The sequence below is a fragment of the Podarcis melisellensis genome, assembly GCF_964234715.1.
Source record: "Podarcis melisellensis genome assembly, chromosome: 12".
In the NCBI taxonomy this organism is placed as follows: domain Eukaryota; kingdom Metazoa; phylum Chordata; class Lepidosauria; order Squamata; family Lacertidae; genus Podarcis; species Podarcis melisellensis.
The window spans coordinates 25,073,676-25,096,436 of NC_138544.1; the positions used below are offsets into that span (position 1 = coordinate 25,073,676).

Here is a 22,761-nt window from a genome sequence, read left to right on the forward strand (position 1 = left end):
TGGCTATGTAGTCAAAAAAGATAGCTGCAAGTAAGAGGAAGGTATCAATATGCTGTGGGTACAACATCAATATCTGCAGAAGTATTTGGTTAAGTGGGTCAACTGCTTTTCTGCACTCCATTCCCCAGTGTGACCTAAACATGCTAATGGATCTACTGAACCTTGCATGCACAGCAACACCTTTGAACAAGTAGAATGTCATTTGAATGTCGTTTTAGAGAGTTCTTAAGCACTGACACAATGTTGGGAAAAATCATTAAAAAGACATTGCCTGTGTGAATCTTGTTTTTAACACTATATCTTGCAGCAAAGCCCATGGTTTTCTTTAAAACTACGTATGATCTCTGTCTGAATATTCTTGCATATCTGAGCTAGGATTTATTCAAAAGGACATGTCTTATTTTTGCGGTTAAGGGCAATACTCTGGCCCTCTTAAAAACAAAATCAAAGTGTACTTAAGGTGTGTTAATTTAAGAAACTTTGCATGAACATGGTGTTGGAAGAGTTAACCTACTCTACTATTTGTTACACTCATTATTTAGAAGCATACGTGCTTGTTGATTGTAAATAGGGAGCCGAATTTAACACAGCTCTTGTTGAGTGAAAAGTTTCTATTCCAGGAGTACTGTGTAATGCATGGCTGGTTATATTGCAGAAGCTCATTGGCATGTTCCTCCAAAATAAAATAATTGCAACAGTATCAGAAATCACTAATAATGACAACAGTAAGCAAACAGAAAAACTTTATACTGCAGTACAAAGGTAAAAATATAAAATATCAATTTAAATAAGTTATAAATTTAAAGTTTATAATTTAGACCATTCAAATGCTAACGGTCCATTCAAAACTATATAAAGTGCAAGCTCTACTTGCATTTCAATGCACTCAATTAAGTGGTCATTTTACATTTCATGTGGCAATTAATTTGCTGTTTTGCTTGTAAAATTGCAGGAAAGCAAATCTTATTGATTACTTTCCATTTCTATGCATTGATAGGGCTGCATTTGTTTTCCACAACACTGCAAGTATAACATTTGGTACAAGACACAAATCAAGACAGCAATCCCAAATATACTTTCCTGAGCATAAACCCTTTTCAACACTGATTTCTGAGTAAAAATTAATAGGATGGTGCAGGCAGTAACACAAGAACCTAAATAAATGGTTAAGACTTTATGCAAAGATAGGCTTGGACTGACAAGACACCTTTATGATGCATACATTCAAATAGCTACCTTATCAAACCAGATTAGCAGGTTAGTAGAGAGTTTCAAAAACCTTGTTTGACAAGGTGTCAACGGGGGGGGGGGATGTGTTATTCACGGGACTTGCCCATGATTTGGTATTTGCACGTAGTGGGTAGGATTGTATACAAGGGTGGTCCACAACCCCCGTCATGGTCAGATCCCTTTCTGGTGAAGTTTGGACTTTTGGCAGCAACATCAACATTGCAAATGTGGGGAACCCATTTGGATGGTGCATCTGTGGAGACTAAAGGAACCAGATAGGTTCCTGACTGCTTTGGGGATTTTCCAGTGGATAGAGCCAGTGATCCTCGAGACCCTGGTCTCATTGTGGAATGGGGGTATTCATTCCCAGGGCCTGCACTGCTCCTTGGTTCGCTGAGGAGCTGCAGGCAATGAAAGAGGCTGGGACACAACTGGAGCAGAGGTTATGGAAAACACTTCAAAGCTGATCAAACACTTGTAAGCTCACAAAGTTTTGTCTACGAAGTGACAGTGAAGACTGCAAAGAACTACTTCACAGCCAGCATTGTGTCCTTGAGTTGTTACTGCAGGTGATCTAGAGACTAGCTACCAGAAGTGGTGGGTGGTTCTCTGAACACTAAGCAGTTTGTCCAGCACTTCAAAGGTAACATCGCTGCTCTGTAGTGCCATAGGTGTAGCAGTTTGTGTGACCAATGCAGCACCTTCACATATTTTATGGGACTGGTTTACATTTACGTGTCTTGATGTGGGCAGCAATGGTTGTGGAACTGAATCGGCCTTGAGGGAACTGAATCGGCCCTGAGGGAAGATCTGTATCAGAAGTAGGTTTGTGGGAATGGATAGCTCTGCTCCATCTCGGTCTGTCAGCAGCTATTGATACCAGTGGCCACTGAAATGGCTGCCAATGTTTCCAGACCAAGCTCACAGCTCTGACAATTTACAAGGCCCTTGGCAACATAGTTGTAGGAGCTCTTAAACACTATCGGATCCATTATAACCCGGCCCAATCACTGAGTTGTTTGGGAGAGTCTTTGCTGGTGGTTCTCTTATTTTTTGCAACAGATTAGGCTGGCATCTTCCTTGAGAAACGTCAGGCACGTTCAGACTTCCTTGTTGTAACAGGCATTTTTAGGAAGTGTTTGGTCTTATGGTAACTTTATAATAAATAAAAGATAACAATGCCATTTTCAGCATTTAAACTGTTGCCTGGTTCTGGCTATGAAAGAATGAAGTTTTAAGTTGCAAGAACTCCTCTGCCTCCCCGCATGATTAGCAAAGCTGAATAAATTATGTAATGGTTTAACCAATAATTTATTCAGATGAAGAGAAATCTTCAGTTAAGAACTGATTCTATTAGGCCTGTGTTCACAGACCTAGAGCTTGGACATTTTGTTTATAGTACACAATTTTTATTTTTATTTTTTTGTATACAAGTCTTAAAAATATTTTGATGTGGATAATCAAAGTAGATCCTTACCAAACTTTATTTTTCCCCGTGTAAACTAACTGTGAATATCACAGTATTTAAGAATAATTAAGAAACATCCCTTTCCATTTCAGTAAGAGAAATATGTTCTATCTAGCCATTTTTTTGGTTGGATTATTTTGTTTCAGTTCCAGTTTGATGGCTTTTCCAGGTACAACCAAAACACTGCCGTTTTTACAACACTGTAGAGAGTATTGGCTTGGGTTAATAGGTCTTCCTTGGTCATCTCTTAATCTACTCAAAATGTCCCAATAAAGATCATTTAGTTTTTGTTTTATATTGCTAATTGATCTATTACACTGGGCTTTTTCCTTCTTGAGCTTTTCCTTTTGTGCCTGAAGGTGACACACCTGATCTTCCAGGTTCATAATTGCATCTAGTTTACGTTTACGGCAGTTTTGAGCAGCGACTTTATTTTTTCCTCTCCGCCTTATGTCACGTATGAGTGATAGCTGGTTATCTGTCAAGTCGTATTTTGATAACATGCTATTGAAGGAATCAACAGGCAGAGTCACAATATCATTTACAGAGAATGGAATTCTCAGGGCTTCTGCGCGGTATTCATCACGGCTTTGGGTTTTTCCTGGGTTATCTCCATTTCTACTTCTGGCTTTATTGGATTTCTCTGGCCACGTGAAGTAATATTCTTCTGGCACACAGGGTTGTGTCAGCTGTTGTGGGGTTTGGCTGTACGTGTGATCATGCAATACATCTACAAACAATTCTGCACTGAGATCATAATTGCTTTGATAATCTGTGTGGTAACATTTGCTGTAGTCTACGCAGCAACCTCCTACAACTAAATCATCATATGTGGCAGATTCAGCATCACTGTCACAGGTAAAAACAAGGGATGAATTGCTATGATTTAAATCCAAAGACAGTCCAGAATCAGAATCCTGTTCTTCAAAGAAACAGGAAGCTTCAAATCCATGTCCATCCAGGCTCAAGAACAAATCCTGGTTTATTAGATTCGTACAATTATCAGATGCAAAAACCCCAAGCATGTTGACACCATTCATTAGTGATGTGTGAGAATCGGTTAATGACAGAGTCTCCAATATCTCCAAATTCCTTCTCTCTGTATTTACTGTAGTATTGTGGTCTGATTTCATCATTGTAGCATCATGAAGGCTAACATCACGGCTAATAGCCTGAGTCAAATTAACTGTATTGTGGAAGTTTGACAGGTTCATACCTCTGCTGTTGATAACAGGCATAGTATTTCCCAACCAGTGTTCCTAAAAGAGGGAGCAAAATGGAAATATGTTTTCTGTGTTATGTTGAAACCTTGCAACGCTCCCTATGGTTAAATAGTTTCTAGCCAGTTCAACAGCAGCCCTTTGTATAATTTAAAATGTGTTATTTCCCCCTCCCCCACAATACTTTAAACACAGAGAATGCTTTCTGCAAATACCAGCTGTTACAGAAAGAGTGTGATCACTAAAAATGGCAGCCTGAAAGAGTATTGAGGAAAACATCAAAAAAACTCAGTAAGATGCAGTAGCTTGTCTGCTATCTACTGCAATACAAATTGGAAAACCACCACTACCCACCTCTGCTGAACCAGGAGCAGCTTGAATTGTTTTTCCTTAAAATTGCAACATAGAGGCACGAGTTTCACAGCCCACACCTTGTCTTCACCATTTTTAAGGCAGAATTATTATGAGTTTATGCAACATTGGGGTGGAGGTAATGTAGGGAAAGATATACTGAGGCATGCAAGAAGAGCTTGAAAAGGTTCAAAACAAACATCTTGAACATTGGGCCCATCATCCTGGCTAGGGTGTGGTGCTGAGAATGGAAAGGTTGCAGGTTCAATCCTCATAAGGGATAGCTGCATATTCCTTCAATGCAGGGGGTTAGACTAGATGATCCCTCAGGAACCCTTCTATGATTACCAGTATATTAAATGAAAGCATCTTCAGCTGTTTGCCCTAGCTAGGTAGTTCCTCACATACTTGCATCTATTTAGAAATATCTACACACCTTCCCCTACTATCCAAACTTTGATTTAGAATACTGTAGATACAGCTTCTGCTGGGTGCTTACGTTAATAAAATACAGACTTGGAGGGCAGCATGTTGTTGAATGTGCTGTCCAAAGGCAGGAGAGTTATCATTTTAACAATTCCACACATAAGATTAGCAACACAGGTGATTATGATGAGCCTTGTAGGACACCACAGGTATTTTCTAAATCAGGGCTGAGGAACCTCAGGACCTGGGGCAATATGAGGCCCTCCAGGGCTTTTCCATTTGATCCTCATGACTCTCAACGGGTCACACACCCTGTCTTACCCTGCTCTTGACTGATCTTGTCTGACTGAAATGTAGTCGACAGCTGAAAGCAAAGTGTCACATTTGCTCCACCTACCACTGGCATGCACCCTTGGAAAGGTGTGCCACGTGGAACCCTTTAGTCAAATTGAGGGGTGAATGCACCCCTAAGTTGCTACACTTCCATTCACTACAGGTTCATCTTACTACTTTAGCTTCCATGGTGCAAGCAGAGGCTTCTGTCATAACACCTAGAATGGAGCTGTAGAAATCGGGGTAATGGTTTTAAAACAATTCTTCAGATTCTACTTCGGCAAATCACTCTTTTCAGAAGCAAGTAAACGGTAAAGGAAAAAGATGGTGCAGTTGAGTTGTAGAATTTCTGACAAGAAAGAAAGTTGCTTTAACTGGGTTATTGTTAGAAGCATGCTTCCAACTGTTTGCACATAAGCTTGTAAACTATCTCAAATTGCAACACTTACTTCCAGTGTATTTTCAGTCAGTGATGCTGGCAGTGGAAAATAACCTTCCAGTGGGAAAGGAGAACCAGTAGTGCTTCTGTAAGTCTGTTGTAAACCCCCCCACCCCCCAAAAAAACCCCCACAATTAATAGACTTGTCTCCATTGTTAATGGAAAGTTGTAAGTAGAATTGTAAGGGGGATCAGGAAAAAGACACCACTTCAAGCCACAGGAGATGTATACAGCTGCAAAACTCAAAATTCTAAATGTGCCCAGGGGCCTCAAAGAGGCTGACAACCCCTTTATCCTGTTCTCAACTGCCCTAGGAACCAACTGGCTGACAGGTGGTATATAAAATGTATTAAGTAAATATGCATGTCGCTGAGTGCAAGTAACACTTGCAAACAACAAAGCATGCTATCTTCATACCAAGTTAACTGGCCAACAGTACATCTGTGAAGAAGCACTATAGGATAGCACATTCTGAGATGATGATCGCTGCACACAGAGAGTGGATTCAGACAACCAGGAGCCAATTAAAAGCTTACAACAGGACCCCAGAACTGGGCTGCTGTCTTCCATCTAGCACAGGGGTTGGCAACCTAAGACTCATGGGCCACAAGCTGCCCACGGGGGTCATTTAACCGGCCCACGAGCCGCCCGCTTGGTGAGCCGCCGCGCAATGTGCTAAACCAGCGCGGCGTGGGGACTCACTTCTGCGGTGCCAGAAATCCGCATCTGTGCAGATGCTGGAAATTGCGGGTGCGCACACTCACGCGCATCTGCAATCCAGTCTACAGAGGGATCTCCGCTGGAGTGAACCAGCCCAGGCGAGGTAAACCTTGCTGACCCCTGACTAGCAGTTAAGGCTCACCATTCCATTAGATTTTCATGCAGCTACAGAGGAAGTGGTAATACTTTCCCTAATAGTTTGATAATTACAAGCTGCCGCCACTTCCATGGTTTTTTTTTTTAAATGCCACATTGTAAAACTTTTTAGTAAACAGCAGTTATCTGAACATGCTTGCTTTCATAAATTCATTGTTTATAATCGTCAGAACTGGAGTCTTTTGATACTAAAGCTGTTTTATGATTTAAAGCAAAACAACATCAGCTTTTAAAAATAATAATTCAGAGATGTTAAAGAGAAAAGAGCGGACCACAAATTTGGGGTTGGGGAAAATAATAACCATGTAACTGGTGCAGCAATAAGTTAACAATATCTTTTAAGACATGACAGGTTATTCCCACAATGGTATTTGTGAATATATACATTTCAAAAATGTTCATAAAGACTTGCCATGAATAAATCAATATCTCAATCAGTTTTCAAAAACACTAATACTGATGGCTGGGGTTCTAATTTTCCTTCCGTGAATGGAAGAGAAGTCTTGTTTATGGAAAGAGACCTTCTGTCCTCCCCCTTCTTTCTGCAGCCCCCTGAAAATCTACCCCAGTGAGTTTGAGGACCCTTGGGATATGAGGCAGGGGACTTGGTGAGAATCTCCGCCATCATATATGAATGGAAGAGCAACTTAGGATGCCAGGCAATGGACTGAATTCAATGTGAATTCTATACTCAGTATAGAACCATTGACCTTAATGGGCAAGACTACCAAAAGACTCTTAATTTCAATGGGTCTATGCTGAGTAGAACTTAACCATATATGGCCCAATACAACTTCTTTTATGACTCTCACCGAAGAGCTGGAAATTGGACTCAGCTTCTCTTTCCAATCCACTTGGTCGCTTTTACCCTCTTCCTCCTCTTGAGATTCTGAGTCTTCATCTTCTATAAGGTAACAGTGTTCCAAACATTCCTGGCTCACTTTTAAGTCTACTTCCTGTAAATATAAGGAGAAACAGGAAACAATAATAATTTTCAACACTGTAATGTGTCAGCAAACAACATACTAGGAAATGACATACGTCAGAATAGTATTTTGTTTCTCTAATAGTAGTTCATCAGTTGCAGTCCACCAACCCCATACCCTTTTCCTGGTAAGTCAATGACACACACACTGTCCAATAAGCTCTTTTGCATGTGACCACCAAACCTCAAATGTACATTTTTCAGGCAATGCTGTAACACCAGACAGCAACAAAAGATTGGGGAAAAATATATTCACTCAGTCTTATAAATAAAGCATTTAAACTAGAAAGATCTGGTTCCATCTGTGCTCCATTATATTAGGCACATGTTTGTATTATGGGGGGGGGGAATAGTAAGTGAAACCCCATCTCACTGTTCTTTATGCACCTGTTTCCATGGTTAGACCACAAGGGTGTATGTCAGTTGCACTTTTGAAACCATGGTTTATCGTACAAACCACACTTAAGCCGACGGACATTCTGCATATGATCACAGTAACTATGGTATATTTGGTCATAGTCTGCTTTCCTCCATCATGTCTGTCTCTCCTGCTTGACATCCCTTAAGACAGAGGTCAGCAAGGTTTACCTCACCTGGGCCGGTTCACTCCAGCGGAGATCCCTCCGTGGACTGGATCACGCGCACACCTGCGATTTCTGGCGTCTGCGTTTGTGCAGACGCGATTTCTGGTGTCTGCACAGACGAGATTTCCGGCGCCGTGGAAGTGAGTCCCTGCACTGCACTGGTTTAGCGCAGCGCGCCGGGACTCGCCAAGCGGGGGGCTCAGTTTGGGGGCGGCTTGTGGGCCACTTGTGGCCCATGGGCCTTAGGTTGCTGATCCCTGCCTTAAGACTTTGCAGAAGCCAAATGCTGGCATTGCCTCATTGTGCCAACTTTCCCTTTCCACTGACTGACAGCAAGAGCAAGCATGTGGAAATCTTGGCATTCTTCAGCAGTTATTGTCAAACCCATTCCCATGCCACTAAAGAACAATCCACTCCCTTTTGCAGCTTGTAGGAGGTCTTCCACTCCACTCTGCAATCAGTGTTGTTTTTTTCTTTAAAAAAAAATTCATTCTTTCCAGCATGTGAATTTATGCTTTGAGTTCAGTAGGCATTCCTCCTCCCTCTCCCCAAGCCCTCTGCTCTTAGCAGGGATTTGAAAGGACTGCTTTTAGAAGTGCACACTTAAGTAGCTTCATCAATTAATTGCAATGACCGTAAGGAACAGAACCTCATTTTGAACCGCCTCCTGACCTACCTCGACACCCACTCTCCTCTTCCTGTCTTTTATTCCTGTGCTTCATTGTTTAAGTGCAAAGTTGTTGCTGCTGTGAGTCCTACCTAATTGGAGAAAGTATGTTTGCTTCAAAACAACACTTCACCACCCACATCTCCTCCTCCCCTATATACGCCACAAACCTTAATATTTCTATTTATGTTAAAACACAAAACCTTTTGCAGCGGTGCAAGTTGGTCTGGTACACCCCCAAGCCCTTCTCAGCTACATGTTTTTGCAAGAACTGTAAAATGAACATCACATAAGAGAGATGTTGCTTAAAAGAAATCAATCAGGAATGGATACTGCATCAAATATGAGCAGAGGAGAAAATGTATGTGTGTGTGGTTTGCATGTCACACTAAGGCAAACCTTGGTCTCCCATTCTTGGTTACAGCTTGTGATTAGCAGTGAATCCCAGTTCAAATGGCACCTGAAGCCAAGCCATGGCTAAGCTTTGCAAGGTGTAGCAGCAAAGTACCATATTTTTTGCTCTATAACACGCACCCGACCATAACACGCACGTAGTTTTTTTTTTTTTTTAAATATTTTTTATTAAGGATTTTCTTGTTTTACAGGAGTGTAGTGCCTCGTATTTTTTTTCTTCTTCTTCTTCCACGTAGCGTTTTTACAAATCTGTTTCATTTGTTGAGGCATTAGGGGGAGAAGAAAAAAGAAAGAAAAAAGAAAGGGGGTGGAGAGAGGGAAGATGGATGGGGTGGGGTCGGGTGGCGGTGTTTCTATTATGTTTAATGTATGTAGAGTTTGGTGTCAGCGTTGCTTGTGTTGTTTACTTGTGTTCCTTTGGTGGTGAGAGAGGTTGGGGTTGGCCTAGGGTGTGATTGTTTGCTTGTGGTTGGCTGTGGTGATCTTTGTTTTCGTGTGTGAGTGAGGTGGGTGGGTGTTTTGGATCAGGTTAGCCATATTGAGTTGTATGCTGTTGGTGGATTATTGTCATTGTCCTGTTGGGCTGTGTATGTGATAAAGGGGAGCCATACCGGGGTGAAGGCGTCTTCTTCTGTTTGTCCCCGTGTCAGTTTCAGTTTATTAGTTAATTTTTCTAGTAGGGCTGTTTCCCATACTATTTGGAACCATTGGTCCATGCTTACTCCTGACAGGTCTCTCCAGTGTCTGGTTATGATGTTTCTGGCTGCTGAGAGCAGGTGGGTTATGAGTTCTTTGTGGTGTAAATGGGCATTGTTGTCTTGGAAGATGTTTAGTAGGGCCAATTCTGGGGTGATGTCTATTACTTGCTTAGTTATTTTACATATTTCTTGTATGGCTGTTGTCCAGAATAGTTGAATTTTGGGACACTCCCACCACATGTGGAGGTATGTGCCTGTGGAGGTGCACCCTCTCCAGCATTTTGGTGAGGTTCCTGGGTGTATTAGCGCTAGTTTCCTTGGTGTTAGGTACCACCTGTAGGTGAGTTTCAGTGTGAGTTCTTTTCTTTTCGTTGATATGGATTTAAAGGGGGGTTTAGACCACATTCTGGTCCATTGAGTGGGGTTAATCTCATAGCCTATGTCATTCTCCCATTGTTTTTTGATTGCGTCTAGGGGGTTTGCGGGATTTTGGAGTAGTATTTTGTATATTGCGGATACCGTCCCTTTACCATTTCCCTTTGTTGTTAGGAGGAGGTTTTCGAAGGTTGTCAGGGGCCTAGTTGCTGCTGATTTTACTGTTGGGTTGTTTAAGAGGGCATGTAGTTGGTGTTGTGTTAACCAGGTCATTTGGGTGTCTTCTAGTTTGTCTTGTATTTCTTGTGTTGACAAGGGTTTGTTATTTTTATAAAAGTCTATTAGGCGATATAAGCCTTTGGTTCGCCAGGTTTTTGTCTGGAGGTTTTGTGCTGCATGGTAGAATAATGGGTGGTGCGCCAGGGGGATTAGTGGGGATGGGCTTGGGGATAGTTTGCCTATTTGTGTTTTCCATGCTTTGAGCATGGTCTGTGTGTACCTGTTAAGCGTTGTGGGGATTTTCTTTAGTTTGTTTGGGAGGAGTGGGTATGTTGTGGTGCAGGTGTTTTCAATTGTGTCCCTCTCTAGGTGTACCCATTGTTTTGTCTCATCTTCTAGTATATATGGGATTATATGGCGTATTTGGTTGGCATTGTAATATGCTTCTATGTTGGGGATTCCCCATCCTCCTTCTGAGGTGGGGAGGTGCAGGCATTTGGAGCTTATTCTTGGTTTTTTATGTGAGAAGATGAAAGAGTGTAGTTTTCTCTGCCAACTGCGAAGTTGGGTTGAGGGGGATCCAGATTGGGAGGGTTTGGAATAGGTAGGTTAGTTTTGGGAGTGTGATCATTTTGATCATGGCTATTTTGTCTGAGAGAGTGAAATTCATGTTATTCCATCTCTTTAGGTCTTTGTTAATTTGTCGCCACAGGGGCTTGTAGTTGTGGAGGTACAATTTATTGAGGTTTCTGGTTATTTGTACCCCTAGGTATCTGAACTTGGTGTGGCAAAGTTTTATCTTGGTGACCTTCGTGAGTTCTTTTTGGGTGTGAGGAGGGGTGTTAAAGCACATAGCTTCTGACTTTGTAAAATTTACCTGTAGGCCCGACACCATTGCAAATGTGTTGAGTTCTCTGATTAGGGAGGTTGCTGTGCTTATGGGGTCTGGTGTTGTGACCATTAGGTCATCTGCAAAGAGCCCTAATTTATAGGTTCTGCCTTTTATTTCCACTCCCTTGATGTCTGTGGCTGCTCGGATGCGGATTGCTAAGGGTTCCAGAGCCAGGATAAATAAGAAGGGAGACAGTGGGCATCCTTGTTTCGTGCCTCTTTGGATAGCTATAGTATTAGAATCCATATTGTTAGTTCTGCATTTTGCTGAGGCTTGGGAGTATATTTGTTTGAGGATTTGTAGGAAGTTGGGGCCAAATTTCATGTTAGTTAGTACTGCTAATATGTATTTCCACTCCAAGCAGTCAAAGGCTTTGAGGATGTCTAGGGACATAATTGTCAATGGGAGTTTGGTTGCCTTGCTGTGTTCGATCAGGTTCAGTAGTTTCCTGATGGGGTCTGTTATATTGCGGCCAGGGACAAAGCCAGTCTGGTCTGGGGCTATTAATTTGTGTAGGAAGGTTTTTAGGCGGTTGGCCAAGATTGATGTGAATATCTTGTAGTCTTGGTTTATTAATGAGATTGGGCGGTATGATTCTACTTTGAGGCTATCTTTTAGTGGTTTTGGGATGGAGACTATTTTGGAGTGGGTCCAGGTTTTGGGGATGGGGCCCCCTTTTATGATGTCGTTGAATACGCACGTAGTTTTTAGAGGAGGAAAATCCGTAGGCATGCCACCCGTAGGCATTCCCTCCATAACACGCACAGACATTTCCCCTTACTTTTTAGGAGGAAAAAAGTGATTGTTATGGTGCAAAAAATACGGTAGCAGCAAAGAGCAACATAGATGCAAGTTCCTCTCTGGAAGCCCACACATTCAAGCTGTTTTGCATAGCAATGGCTTGGCTTAGTGCGCTGGGTGAACCAACGCCTCTCAAGCAAGTGTGCTTCTGGGTGAGCAGTGCTGTCTGCTTCAGGAACACACACCAGTGAGAGACCTCACTTTCCACCAGTTCTCACTTTGCATGACTTTCAGCATTTTGGCATTGCGCACCTCAACAAAACACCAATATCAGAATCACTGACAGCATGCCTTGAACCAGGTGGTTCTTCTGGCCTAAATTGCACTGGTGGCCAGCAAACTTAAGTTTTGGGTGAAACAGGATGGGCAAATCTACAATCGCAGAGTCCAGATGAGAATGCAAACAGCTTCTAAATAGGCGTTTTGTTTTCTCATATGGATATTAAAGACCAGCACCCCATAGCATAACTTCCAGGGAGCCAAACAGCACTTTCCCAATACTGCTTTCTGGACCTGGTCCTGTAGGTAGTACTGAAATCACTGTACCACAGTGACTCCAATTCCCATTCCCTGGAGCCGGTTGAGGACAATGCAGTAGCGAAAGGTGCAGTGAGGTCAAAAAGCAGGAGCAAACTCACACATACCCTGTCCCTCTATCTGTAATATCATTCATTAGGGTAGCCAAGGCAGACTTAGTCCCATGGCCATGCCTGAACCCAGGGAATCAAAACAATCTGTGTTAACCACAAATGCTTGCAGGTTCCCCACCACAATTCTCTGCACCCATTTCCCCAGCAAGCAGGTATTTGCAACTGGTTGATAGTTATTGCTAATGCAATGAAGCATTGACCATGCTCTAGGCCCAGATAATTAAACTCCCTCTGCTAGATTTAATAAGCTCAGAAGGGTTAAGGGTCAAGAGAATGCATGGTCAGCATACAGCCTTGCCTACGTTAGCCACCTGCATAAACTGAAACCAATCTCACCAACTCTGGCACTGGGTACTTCATCTGGAACTGCAACGACCACTGAATCAAGGCCACTCCGAAGTCAAGCAACTTTATCCACAAAATGTGTAGCCAGCTGGTCACAGCAGGTCCTTGAATTTTCCAAAGGCCCCTCCCCGTTGCAGGGGACAGCAACCTCTCCAGCCAGCGACTAGACTAGAGGATACAATGAAAGCTGCAAAATGAGCCTTCTTCGCAGCTCACATGGTAGACACAATTATGTGTCCTGGTCAGTACTTGGTCAGATTCAAAATGAAATCAGGAGAGCACTACTTATGCTCTAGTCTGAGTCTAGCTTGTATAGCCTGGAGCTCCCCAGATTACCAAGGAGGCAGGCAGGCTCCACAATGCTGGAGAAGCCATTCTGGAAGTATTGTGCCAACTGCACATCTGATCTCACCATTCCACAGTGAGAGCTTCAACAGGATCATCAGCTCTTTCCACTGGAAAATTCCTCCATTCAGGAAGACACCAGGATCCATTAGACTCTGATGGCTGGCCATCTAAACAGGCCCACCGCCTCCCTTACACCCTGTGTATCTTTTAGACACTCCAGCTGAAGTTCTCAAGAGAAGTTCGGTGTTAACTAGAATTGAAAATTAGTCATCTCTTGCTTCAGTGCTCAGATCCCTCTAGGTTAGGGTGGAGAAACTAGTTTTACAACTACCTACGGAAGTAACAGATCTCGAATCATAGCCAAGTAAAAACAAAATTCCATTACAAGTGGGGGGAACGTAAATCAAAACAGAAACAGTAGGCATTTTAAGTCGTGTGGCAATGAACTGAAAGTCAGGATTAGAATTTTTATTGTATCTCAAAACCTACTTTTTGCAAAGGTATTGGTATTTGCACACACTTCTCTTAAGAGTTCCTAAACCAAAAAGCTAAGACAATTATTATGCTCCTAAGAGTTTTACCCAACCAAATATTTGTCAAGGGCAAGCTGGATAAAATGGTCTAATACACTTATCTCATGGTCAATTCTTCACAAGCTGCTTTTAATGAAAGAATCCCCACCTCTTTTCTATGGCTACAATTGTATGCTCTTCTACCTGTCAGTAAGTGTCACTGTGAACAAGCAAGTACATGTTTGAAACCTAAGTCTAAGGCTGAATAATTAAACCTGTTTGCAAATGTCTCGCTGAAGTCTATTGGATCTTGAAGCATGCAAGCACATGGCATGGGATTGCAGCTTATATTGCAGTGCTGTTGAAACCCTTAGCAACTCAAGCATTCAGCTTGAGTAAGAACAAAGCTTTGCTGATCAAGTATGCCTTCTTGCAAGTTTCAGCCAGGCATCTGAAGTACTATCTGCAGCATGTTGGGGACCCTCTAGTCTAGACCATCATTAAACCTCTTTGATCAATGCCTATTCATGTATGTAACCTCCAAGTTCAGAGGAGCAGGAGGCCACTAAATCCCACTTGCCTTCAAGCCCTCCTTGTGGGTTTTGTGGAAGCACCTCTGCTGCTGGCTATTGTCACAAGTAAGGATTCTCATCTGTGGTCTAGCAGAGCTCTCCTTACGCACCTCTTGCGTACTAGATGTGCCCCAAGGATTATTCAGGACAGAACGTGGAAGAGAAATCAGGTGAGTATTCCTGCCGACAGAGGTTTTTACATTTGCAGTACAGGCTAATATAACAAAATTCAAAGTAGTTGCAGCATGCACATTTAGGTTACGTGTCCTGGACAGTAGTGTCAATTTTACTGCCCACTAGACATAACATAAATTTGCATTACTAAAAGGTGGATAACACAACACAACACAACAACACAACAACGAAAAGTCTTAAGCACCAGAGGATTATCCATAAACCATATACTGGAACCACAATGTCAAGGAACTTGGACTACAAGCCTATAACTTCTTACCTGGGAGGAAATCTTGTTGAACTCAATGGGACTTACTTCTGAGGAGACTAGCATAAGAATGCATTGTTAGAATCTACCACACTCTAAGTCTGAATACTTCAACAATAATTTTTGGTGTAAAGTATAAGAAGGGATATTACATACATACCATGACCACCATCAATTATATAGTAAAGCAAGCTTAATTCCACTGATTTAAATGAACTAAAATGTGCCTCTTTCTGTGAGGGGGAAAGCTGTCTTTATCTTCAAACTTATTTTAGCGTTGTTTGCTCTTCTAGTTTTCTTATTTTTAAATGGTCTCTAAAGCTTAGGGTTAGGGGACGCAGGTGGCGCTGTGGGTTAAAGCCTCAGCACCTAGGACTTGCCGATCGAAAGGTCGGCGGTTCGAATCCCTGCGGCGGGGTGCGCTCCCGCTGCTCGGTCCCAGCGCCTGCCAACCTAGCAGTTCGAAAGCACCCCCGGGTGCAAGTAGATAAATAGGGACCGCTTACCAGCGGGAAGGTAAACGGCGTTTCCGTGTGCAGCTCTGGCTCGCCAGATGCAGCTTTGTCACGCTGGCCACGTGACCCAGAAGTGTCTCCGGACAGCGCTGGCCCCTGGCCTCTTGAGTGAGATGGGCGCACAACCCCAGAGTCTGTCAAGACTGGCCCGTACGGGCAGGGGTACCTTTACCTTTACCTTTAAAGCTATGGTTTTCCCAGTAGTGATGTATGGAAGTGAGAGCTGGACCATAAAGAAGGCTGATCGCCGAAGAATTGATGCTTTTGAATTATGGTGCTGGAGGAGACTCTTGAGAGTCCCATGGACTGCAAGAAGATCAAACGTATCCATTCTGAAGGAAATCAGCCCTGAGTGCTCACTGGAAGGACAGATTGTGAAGCTGAGGCTCCAATACTTTGGCCACCTCATGAGAAGAGAAGACTCCCTGGAAAAGACCCTGGTGTTGAGAAAGATGGAGGGTGCGAGGAGAAGGGGACGGCAGAGGATGAGATGGTTGGATAGTGTTCTCGAAGCTACCAGCATGAGTTTGACCAAACTGCGGGAGGCAGTGGAAGACAGAAGTGCCTGGAGTGCTCTGGTCCATGGGGTCACGAAGAGTCGGACACGACTAAATGACTAAACAACAACAACAAACTTTGTCTTGTGAAATACAGCTGAGAGACTAGTTGGATAAACTAAAAGATACCGTGCTTCTGCATCAACTTTAAATATACTTTGTTCTTAGCAGGATTAGGACCAATGTGTAAACCTGACACTGCTTTCCAGTAGCTACATTTAATTACACAGCAGCAGAGCTGATCTGCAAGCTCTTAAGGTATTACATCCTCTTTAATCAAGCCATTATTAAAAAGCAAAAACCAGTACTCATTAGTGTCAATGGGGAAACTCCCCTTTCAGTGTGAGTTGGAACAATGACTAAAGGTATATTGCCTGTCAGAAAGCAACATGCAACTTTCAGAACAAAAAAGAAAAAAGAAACTCCTGTTGATGTTCGCATAACCAAATAAAGATGGAACTGATTGTGCAAGCGGGTAAGCTGAAAAACACTTTTGGAAGAAAAATATGTGCAGAAACAACTGTCTCCTCACCCTACAAACTGTTCTGTTAAAGAAAGGCCGCTTGCGTGAGTGTGAACCAGCAATCTGAAAAGGTAACCATTGTTATTTCCTAGGAGTGCGTACTGCTGGAAGCTCCAACTTTTTTTTATATGGTAGTGAGATGCCCTCACATTTAAAAGTTGATGTATATTCTAAAGCATCAGAGCTTTATAGAAAGACCTCTCTTATTTCTGAATTTCAGCTCCCATCAAATTCCCAAACCCACAGTGCAGTGCACACTTTTATTTTGGACATAAGACTAAGACTGTTTTGGACATCACTGGGAGCAAGAACCACTGAGAGTTTGAAGAGTTTGTAAGAGAGAAGAAGAGAAGAAGAGTTTGGATTTGATATCCCGCTTTATCACTACCCGAAGGAGTCTCAAAGTGGCCAACATTCTCCTTTCCCTTCCTCCCCCACAACAAACACTCTGTCTGCTGAAAGACTTCAAAGAAGCGTGACTAGCCCAAGGTCACCCAGCTGCATGTGGAGGAGCGGAGACGCGAACCCGGTTCCCCAGATTATGAGACTACCACTCTTAACCACTACACCACACTGGCTCTCTGACAGCTTTGGATCCACATTTCCCCCAAAGTAACAGTATATGGGGGATGGAAGAGGTAATACAAGGTGTAAAGAAAAAATGGAAATAGTCTAACACATAGCTGTCAACTTTTCCCTTTTCTTCCGAGGAATCCTATTCGGAATAAGGGAATTCCCCTTACAAAAAAGGGAAACGTTGACAGCTATGGTCTAAGATGCCTGAAGGATCAGAACCTGAACAGCTCTCTCCCCCCCAACCCTACAACTTCCAGCACAGAGACAATTCTGTTCAATGCCGAGGACCTCTCCAGCAGTTTGGCAACACCCTGATATATTTCATAGCAACTGGAAAAGCAGCTGGAAGTTGCCTCACCACAGGCACTGCTGTTATCATAAACAGAATCTGAGCTTACACCTTGGGATCTGTCTACACTGCTAGGCTGCAGCCCCAAATCCTGTGAAGCAAGAGAAAAAGAGAGCATCACTGAACATGTGCAGGCTAACTAAACGGTCTCACCCGTCTCCACACATGCAGGAACAGGGATAAGTTGTGACACAGAGGATAAGGCAATCCATGGCTTCTTGTTGCAATGGCTATAGCTCAGAAGATGTCACATGACAAAGGTCTTTGAGAGCAGAAGCTGCACAGTAAAGTGCGGAAAGTGTTGGAAAATGCTGAAAAGTGCAGACTCATTCAGGTAGATGACTCATTCCTTGTACAAATATTGTATCAATTGCAGGAAGACACACGGAGTGCTCTCTAGTCTAATCTTCAGTTTTTTACCAGGCACTCCCAAACTCGGCCCTCCAGATGTTTTGGGACCACAATTCCCATCATCCCTGACCACTGGTCCTCTTAGCTAGGGATGATGGGAGTTGTAGTCCCAAAACATCTGCAGGTCCGAGTTTGGGGGTGCCTGGTTTTTACTTTGCTCTCCTCCATTATGTGTTTGTAAAGAAATATGTTTAACTCAATAAAGTTTCGTTCATTTACTGTGAATACTCTGGGTTTCGACAGAAGATGCACGACAGAAGATGCAGTTTCCAGGCAGGCTGGTCCTTTACATGAAATAACGCAAGGCATGGCACAGCAGAATGTCTCTCTGCCAGGTTTTGTACAAGGCTACAAGGTGCAGGTGGCGCTGTGGGTTAAAGCCTCAGCGCCTAGGACTTGCCGATCGAAAGGTCGGTGGTTCGAATCCCTGCTGCGGGGTGCGCTCCCGCTGCTCGGTCCCAGCGCCTGCCAACCTAGCAGTTCGAAAGCACCTCCGGGTGCAAGTAGATAAATAGGGACCGCTTACCAGCGGGAAGGTAAACGGTGTTTCCGTGTGCGGCTCTGGCTCGCCAGAGCAGCGATGTCACGCTGGCCATGTGACCCGGAAGTGTCTCCGGACAGCGCTGGCCCCTGGCCTCTTAAGTGAGATGGGCGCACAACCCCAGAGTCTGTCAAGACTGGCCCGTACGGGCAGGGGTACCTTTACCTTTACCTTTACAAGGTGCACTTGGTCAACCAAGTGCAGTGGAATCCCCCTGCCAGGCCACTATGCTCTAGGGTGCTGGGCAATTCCTAGTTAGCTTTTCCCACCAGCCAGGGGAACAAGTTGTAGCACTTCCATCCCTTGCAAGACTACCCGGCCCAATGGACCATAAATGCACCACTTTATTCTGGCAATATCAAGCTGATCTCCCACATCTTCCAAACCAAGAGAAAAGTCTTGTGCTTTTCTCTTACTTCGTAAGCCCACGCGCAATATACATTTCTCTCTCTCTTCAGCTGATGAGAGATGATACATGAAAACTGAAATTATTATTATTTTTTAAATGATCCTCAATATCCTTTTGCTCATGGCGAAACTGCATTTAAAGCCAAGTTCTTCATTATTGGCCAGCAAGGGGTAATGATTAGGATTGTCAAACTAGGACTCGAGGAAGACACCGGGGTTCAAATCCCCACTTGGCCACAAAACCTACTGGGTGACTTTGGTCCAGTCACTGCCTCTCCACCTAGCCTACCTCACAAGGTTGCTGTGTGGATAAAACGGGGTGCCCAAGAACTACGGTATATATACACCACTTTCGAGTTCCTGGGAGGTGGGGGAAAGCACTTTGTTAACTACGAATTTGCAGCAAAACTTTGGCATGGGTTTGGAGGGGATTTGGGGCGTTCTTCGTTTAAAAAAAACAACAAAGCTGGGAAAAGTAAATGCAACAAATAAGCAAATAAATGCAAACATGCAAAGGAGTAGGAGCTCTGCAATGACCCTCCGAAGTGGTGCAGATACTTCCCTTCTCAGGCTGGTAAAAAGGAAAGGCAGCTCAAAGCGTATTGTCTCTTTGGGCTGCTTTACACGGGTGCCAACTTGAATAAAATATTGGTTAATCGATCACCAGCCGCGGGGCACGCACGCCATTTGAATGGCAATGCCCATCAACTAGGGTGGGGGGGCTCGAATATTTTAGGGAGGGAGGCCATGTCACATTCCTGCAAAAGGCAGTTTTTTTAAACAGTGGATTTGCTTTAATCCACTTTAATGGCGCAAACCTAAAATTCCAGTATGCACTTGAAACCTTCCCGCAAAATACTGATTTGTGAAGAGGGGAGGGGTTTTCCCGTCGGCTCCTAGCCCTTACCTCTTCTCGACTGGGGCGCTTGTTTCCGACTCCTGCAGAGGAGGAGGGGGCAGCAGTAGCCACCGCTTCGAGTCCCTCGCCGTCGCCCTGCCGCTGCAGCCATGGCGCCCGGCCGGGGCAGGGGGAGCCGCCGCCGAGCGCTGCCTCCTGGCGGCTGCGCTTCCCGCCTCTTGCGAGGTCTGCGCGGGGCGGCGGCGGCGGCGCCACTTGCTGCTGAGGCGCCTCGCGCTCGCCCTCCCGCGCTATCCAAGCGGCCACCCTGGTGGCGGGAAAGCGACGCGGCGTCCCCAGCGCTCGCCCCGGAGTTGCTCGGGGGCGGCCTCCTCCTCGCTTGTTGTTCAGCACCCCGGGCAGGGGGCGAACTCCCGGCCTCGCCGGGCAACGCCTCCCCGGCGCTTTCAGGCCGCCTCTTCTTCCAGCGCTGCGCGGGAACCGGGACTGGAGGGACCCGGACTCCGTCGCCTCCTCTCGGCTCCTCGCGGCGAGCGCACCCGGAGAACCGCCGCGCCGGGTCTCGGGCGGAGGAGCAGCAACCAACCGCCCGCCGCCTGAGCCAGCCCCGCTTGGAGGCCGCCAATGAAGGCTGAGGCGGGGCGGGAGAAGAGGAGGAACTGAGCACGTGTGTTTAGGCCTGTGTGGGAATTGCCGGCGAGGCGGGTGGCGGAGGAGGAGTCGCAGAAGGGATCCCCCAGGGTCATCTAGTCCGACCCGCTGCAATGCAGGAACGTCAACACCACAGTTTGAAGCCACAGCTTAGTTGCTGCTGCAGCGCCTGCGGAAGAGAGTGTCATGAAGCAGGTTGAGGCTGCAGCAGGGCTCATCTCTAGGCTCCGGGAGGATTTGGGGAACACGCCCCTCTAAAAAAAGGCATTGTTCAGAATAGTGGTTTGCAGGACCCGCGAAGGAAGTTAAGAACACAAGGCAATCCAAAACAGTAACAGTTAATTGCACGTTTGTTCCAAGTCCAATTAAAAACTTTTAGTATAATTAATCCAACAACATCGATGAACTTGATCCAGCGAGACCAGCTTGTCAAAGTCTGATAGTCATTTGCACTTCCAGAAGTCTCCTAGTAGTAGTAGTAATAATAATAATAATAATAATGATAATAATAATAATAATAATAATAATTTATTTATACGCGGTCCATCCGGCTGGGTTCCCCCAGCCACGGCAGCTCCCAACAGAATATTAAAAACACGACAGAACATCAAACATTTAAAACTTCCCTGAACAGGGTTGCCTTCAGAGTTCTTCTAAAAGTCAGATAGTTGTTTATTCCCTAGGTTTGCCCACTGCCCCACCAGGGGGGTGGTACCACCCACTTTGGGAACCAGTGGCTTAGGGGGTGAAAGTAGGCTTTATTTCACCCCAGTGAAAGATCTATGTAGTTTGGCAAGCCCCCCCCCCCCCGCAGGCTGGGACCCTCTGGAGGCCTCACACCCAGCTAGCTACTCCATAGGTTCAGCATTCCTTCACTTCCTTCTTTTAGAGTCCTCCAGCTGAATCTATGGGACCTAAAGGTTTTCTTTACTTTCCAAACACCCTTCACGAAACTGGTATCCTCCAAATGTTTTGAGCACTGGCACCCATCAGCACAGCCTTCTTTTCAGCACCACAACTCCCAGGCTTCACCCACCAGATGTTTGGGCTGGTATGGGCTAAGGACAGTTCTTATCCAAAACTCCTGGAGGGCACCAGGTTGCAGAAGGCAGCCTAAACGTAGCCTTCTCGGTAGTCGTCAGTGGTTCTTCCTGTGACTACTCACCTCCACAGGAAGAAAGGCCTAATGTTACAAATGGTAACTCTATTGTTTGGATGCTGTTGCGAAGGCAGAGCTTCTCAGACTTTCTCATAGTCAGCCTCCCGGTTTTTAAATTATTATTAAACTTGCTTTTGTGTTACTAAAGAAATATAAAGGCATACAAATCACCTGCTAGTGCTGCCTCTACATGGGGCAAAGCCAGTCAGATGAGGCTTGGGGAAATTGCTCAACCTATGGCAGCCTGGGAGTTCCTTCCTTGGAAACTTTCCAAGGTGTTTTTGGGTGTGTGGCTCTGACCTCTTTTGTCAAGATCTTCCTTTTCTGTGCTTGCCATTGGCATATGGAACACAGTGACATTTGTTTCGAAAAGAGATTGGTACTTGCAGGAAGGGGGGGGCACCATAATCGTTTTGATGTGGCTATTCCTACTCTTGCCTGTAAGCCTGACTCATCATGTCATTGTGTGAAACAGGTGGAGCCGAACAAAAAGAGAGCTGGCCTGCCACTAGCATTTACCTTCTCAGGTTAAAATCTCCTGGCAAAGAGGCTTAGCTCAGTGGCAGAGCATCTCTTTCACGTGCAGAATGTTCCAGGTTCAATCTCTGGTATCTCCAGGTAGGGCCGAGAGAGATCCTAGTCTGACATCCTGTAGAGCTGCTGCCAGTCAGTGTAGACATTATTGAACTAGATCAGGAGTGAGTAAACTTTTTTCAGCAGGGGGCTGGTCCACTGTCCCTCAGACCTTGTGGGGGGCCGAACTATATTTTGGGGAAAAAATGAACAAATTCATATGCCCCACAAATAACCTAGAGATGCATTCTAAATAAAAGCACACATTCTACTCATTTAAAAACATGCTATCCTCGGACCATCCATCTAGTTCATGGGTAGACAAAATAAGGCCTGGGGGCCGGATCCGGCCCAATCGCCTTCTAAATCCGGCCCCCGGATGGTCCGGGAATCAGAGACAAATTGCATTTATTTGCTTTGAATGGCATCCTCTTTTTCTGCTCTCCAAAATACGGCAACCCAGCCTCCTGGGTTTCTGCTATCGTATAGAGGTGATTAGATGCAGTCTGATGGCAACTCAGTGCACATTCTGGGGATTGCGCTAGCATGCTGGAAAACTGCATGCTGAAGTGCTGCTGGTGTTCATTCACCCACACCTCTGAGGCTGCCAGAAAACTAGAACGTGTTAAGATCTGACCTAATTCTGGCTGAAATACTGTTTTCCTGCTTAATACTTAAATTGCAAGATGGGGGGGGCAGAAATCACACAAATTCACCATGCTACCTTAACTCATAGGTAAAGGTAAAGGGACCCCTGACAGTTAAGTCCAGTCGCGAACGACTCTTGGGTTG

General features: G+C 44.6%; 1 protein-coding gene across 1 annotated transcript; it reads right to left on the reverse strand.

The window, feature by feature from the left end:
- Positions 1-2,525: 2,525 nt before the first annotated feature.
- Positions 2,526-21,490, reverse strand: NFE2L3 (NFE2 like bZIP transcription factor 3; the record flags this gene model as incomplete). Its single annotated transcript, XM_081930941.1, has 5 exons — positions 2,526-3,957; positions 5,478-5,561; positions 7,156-7,299; positions 19,635-20,386; positions 21,403-21,490. The coding sequence occupies 5 exons, from the start codon at positions 21,488-21,490 to the stop codon at positions 2,806-2,808; spliced, it is 2,220 nt and encodes a 739-aa protein (XP_081787067.1). The 3' UTR covers positions 2,526-2,805.
- Positions 21,491-22,761: the final 1,271 nt, after the last annotated feature.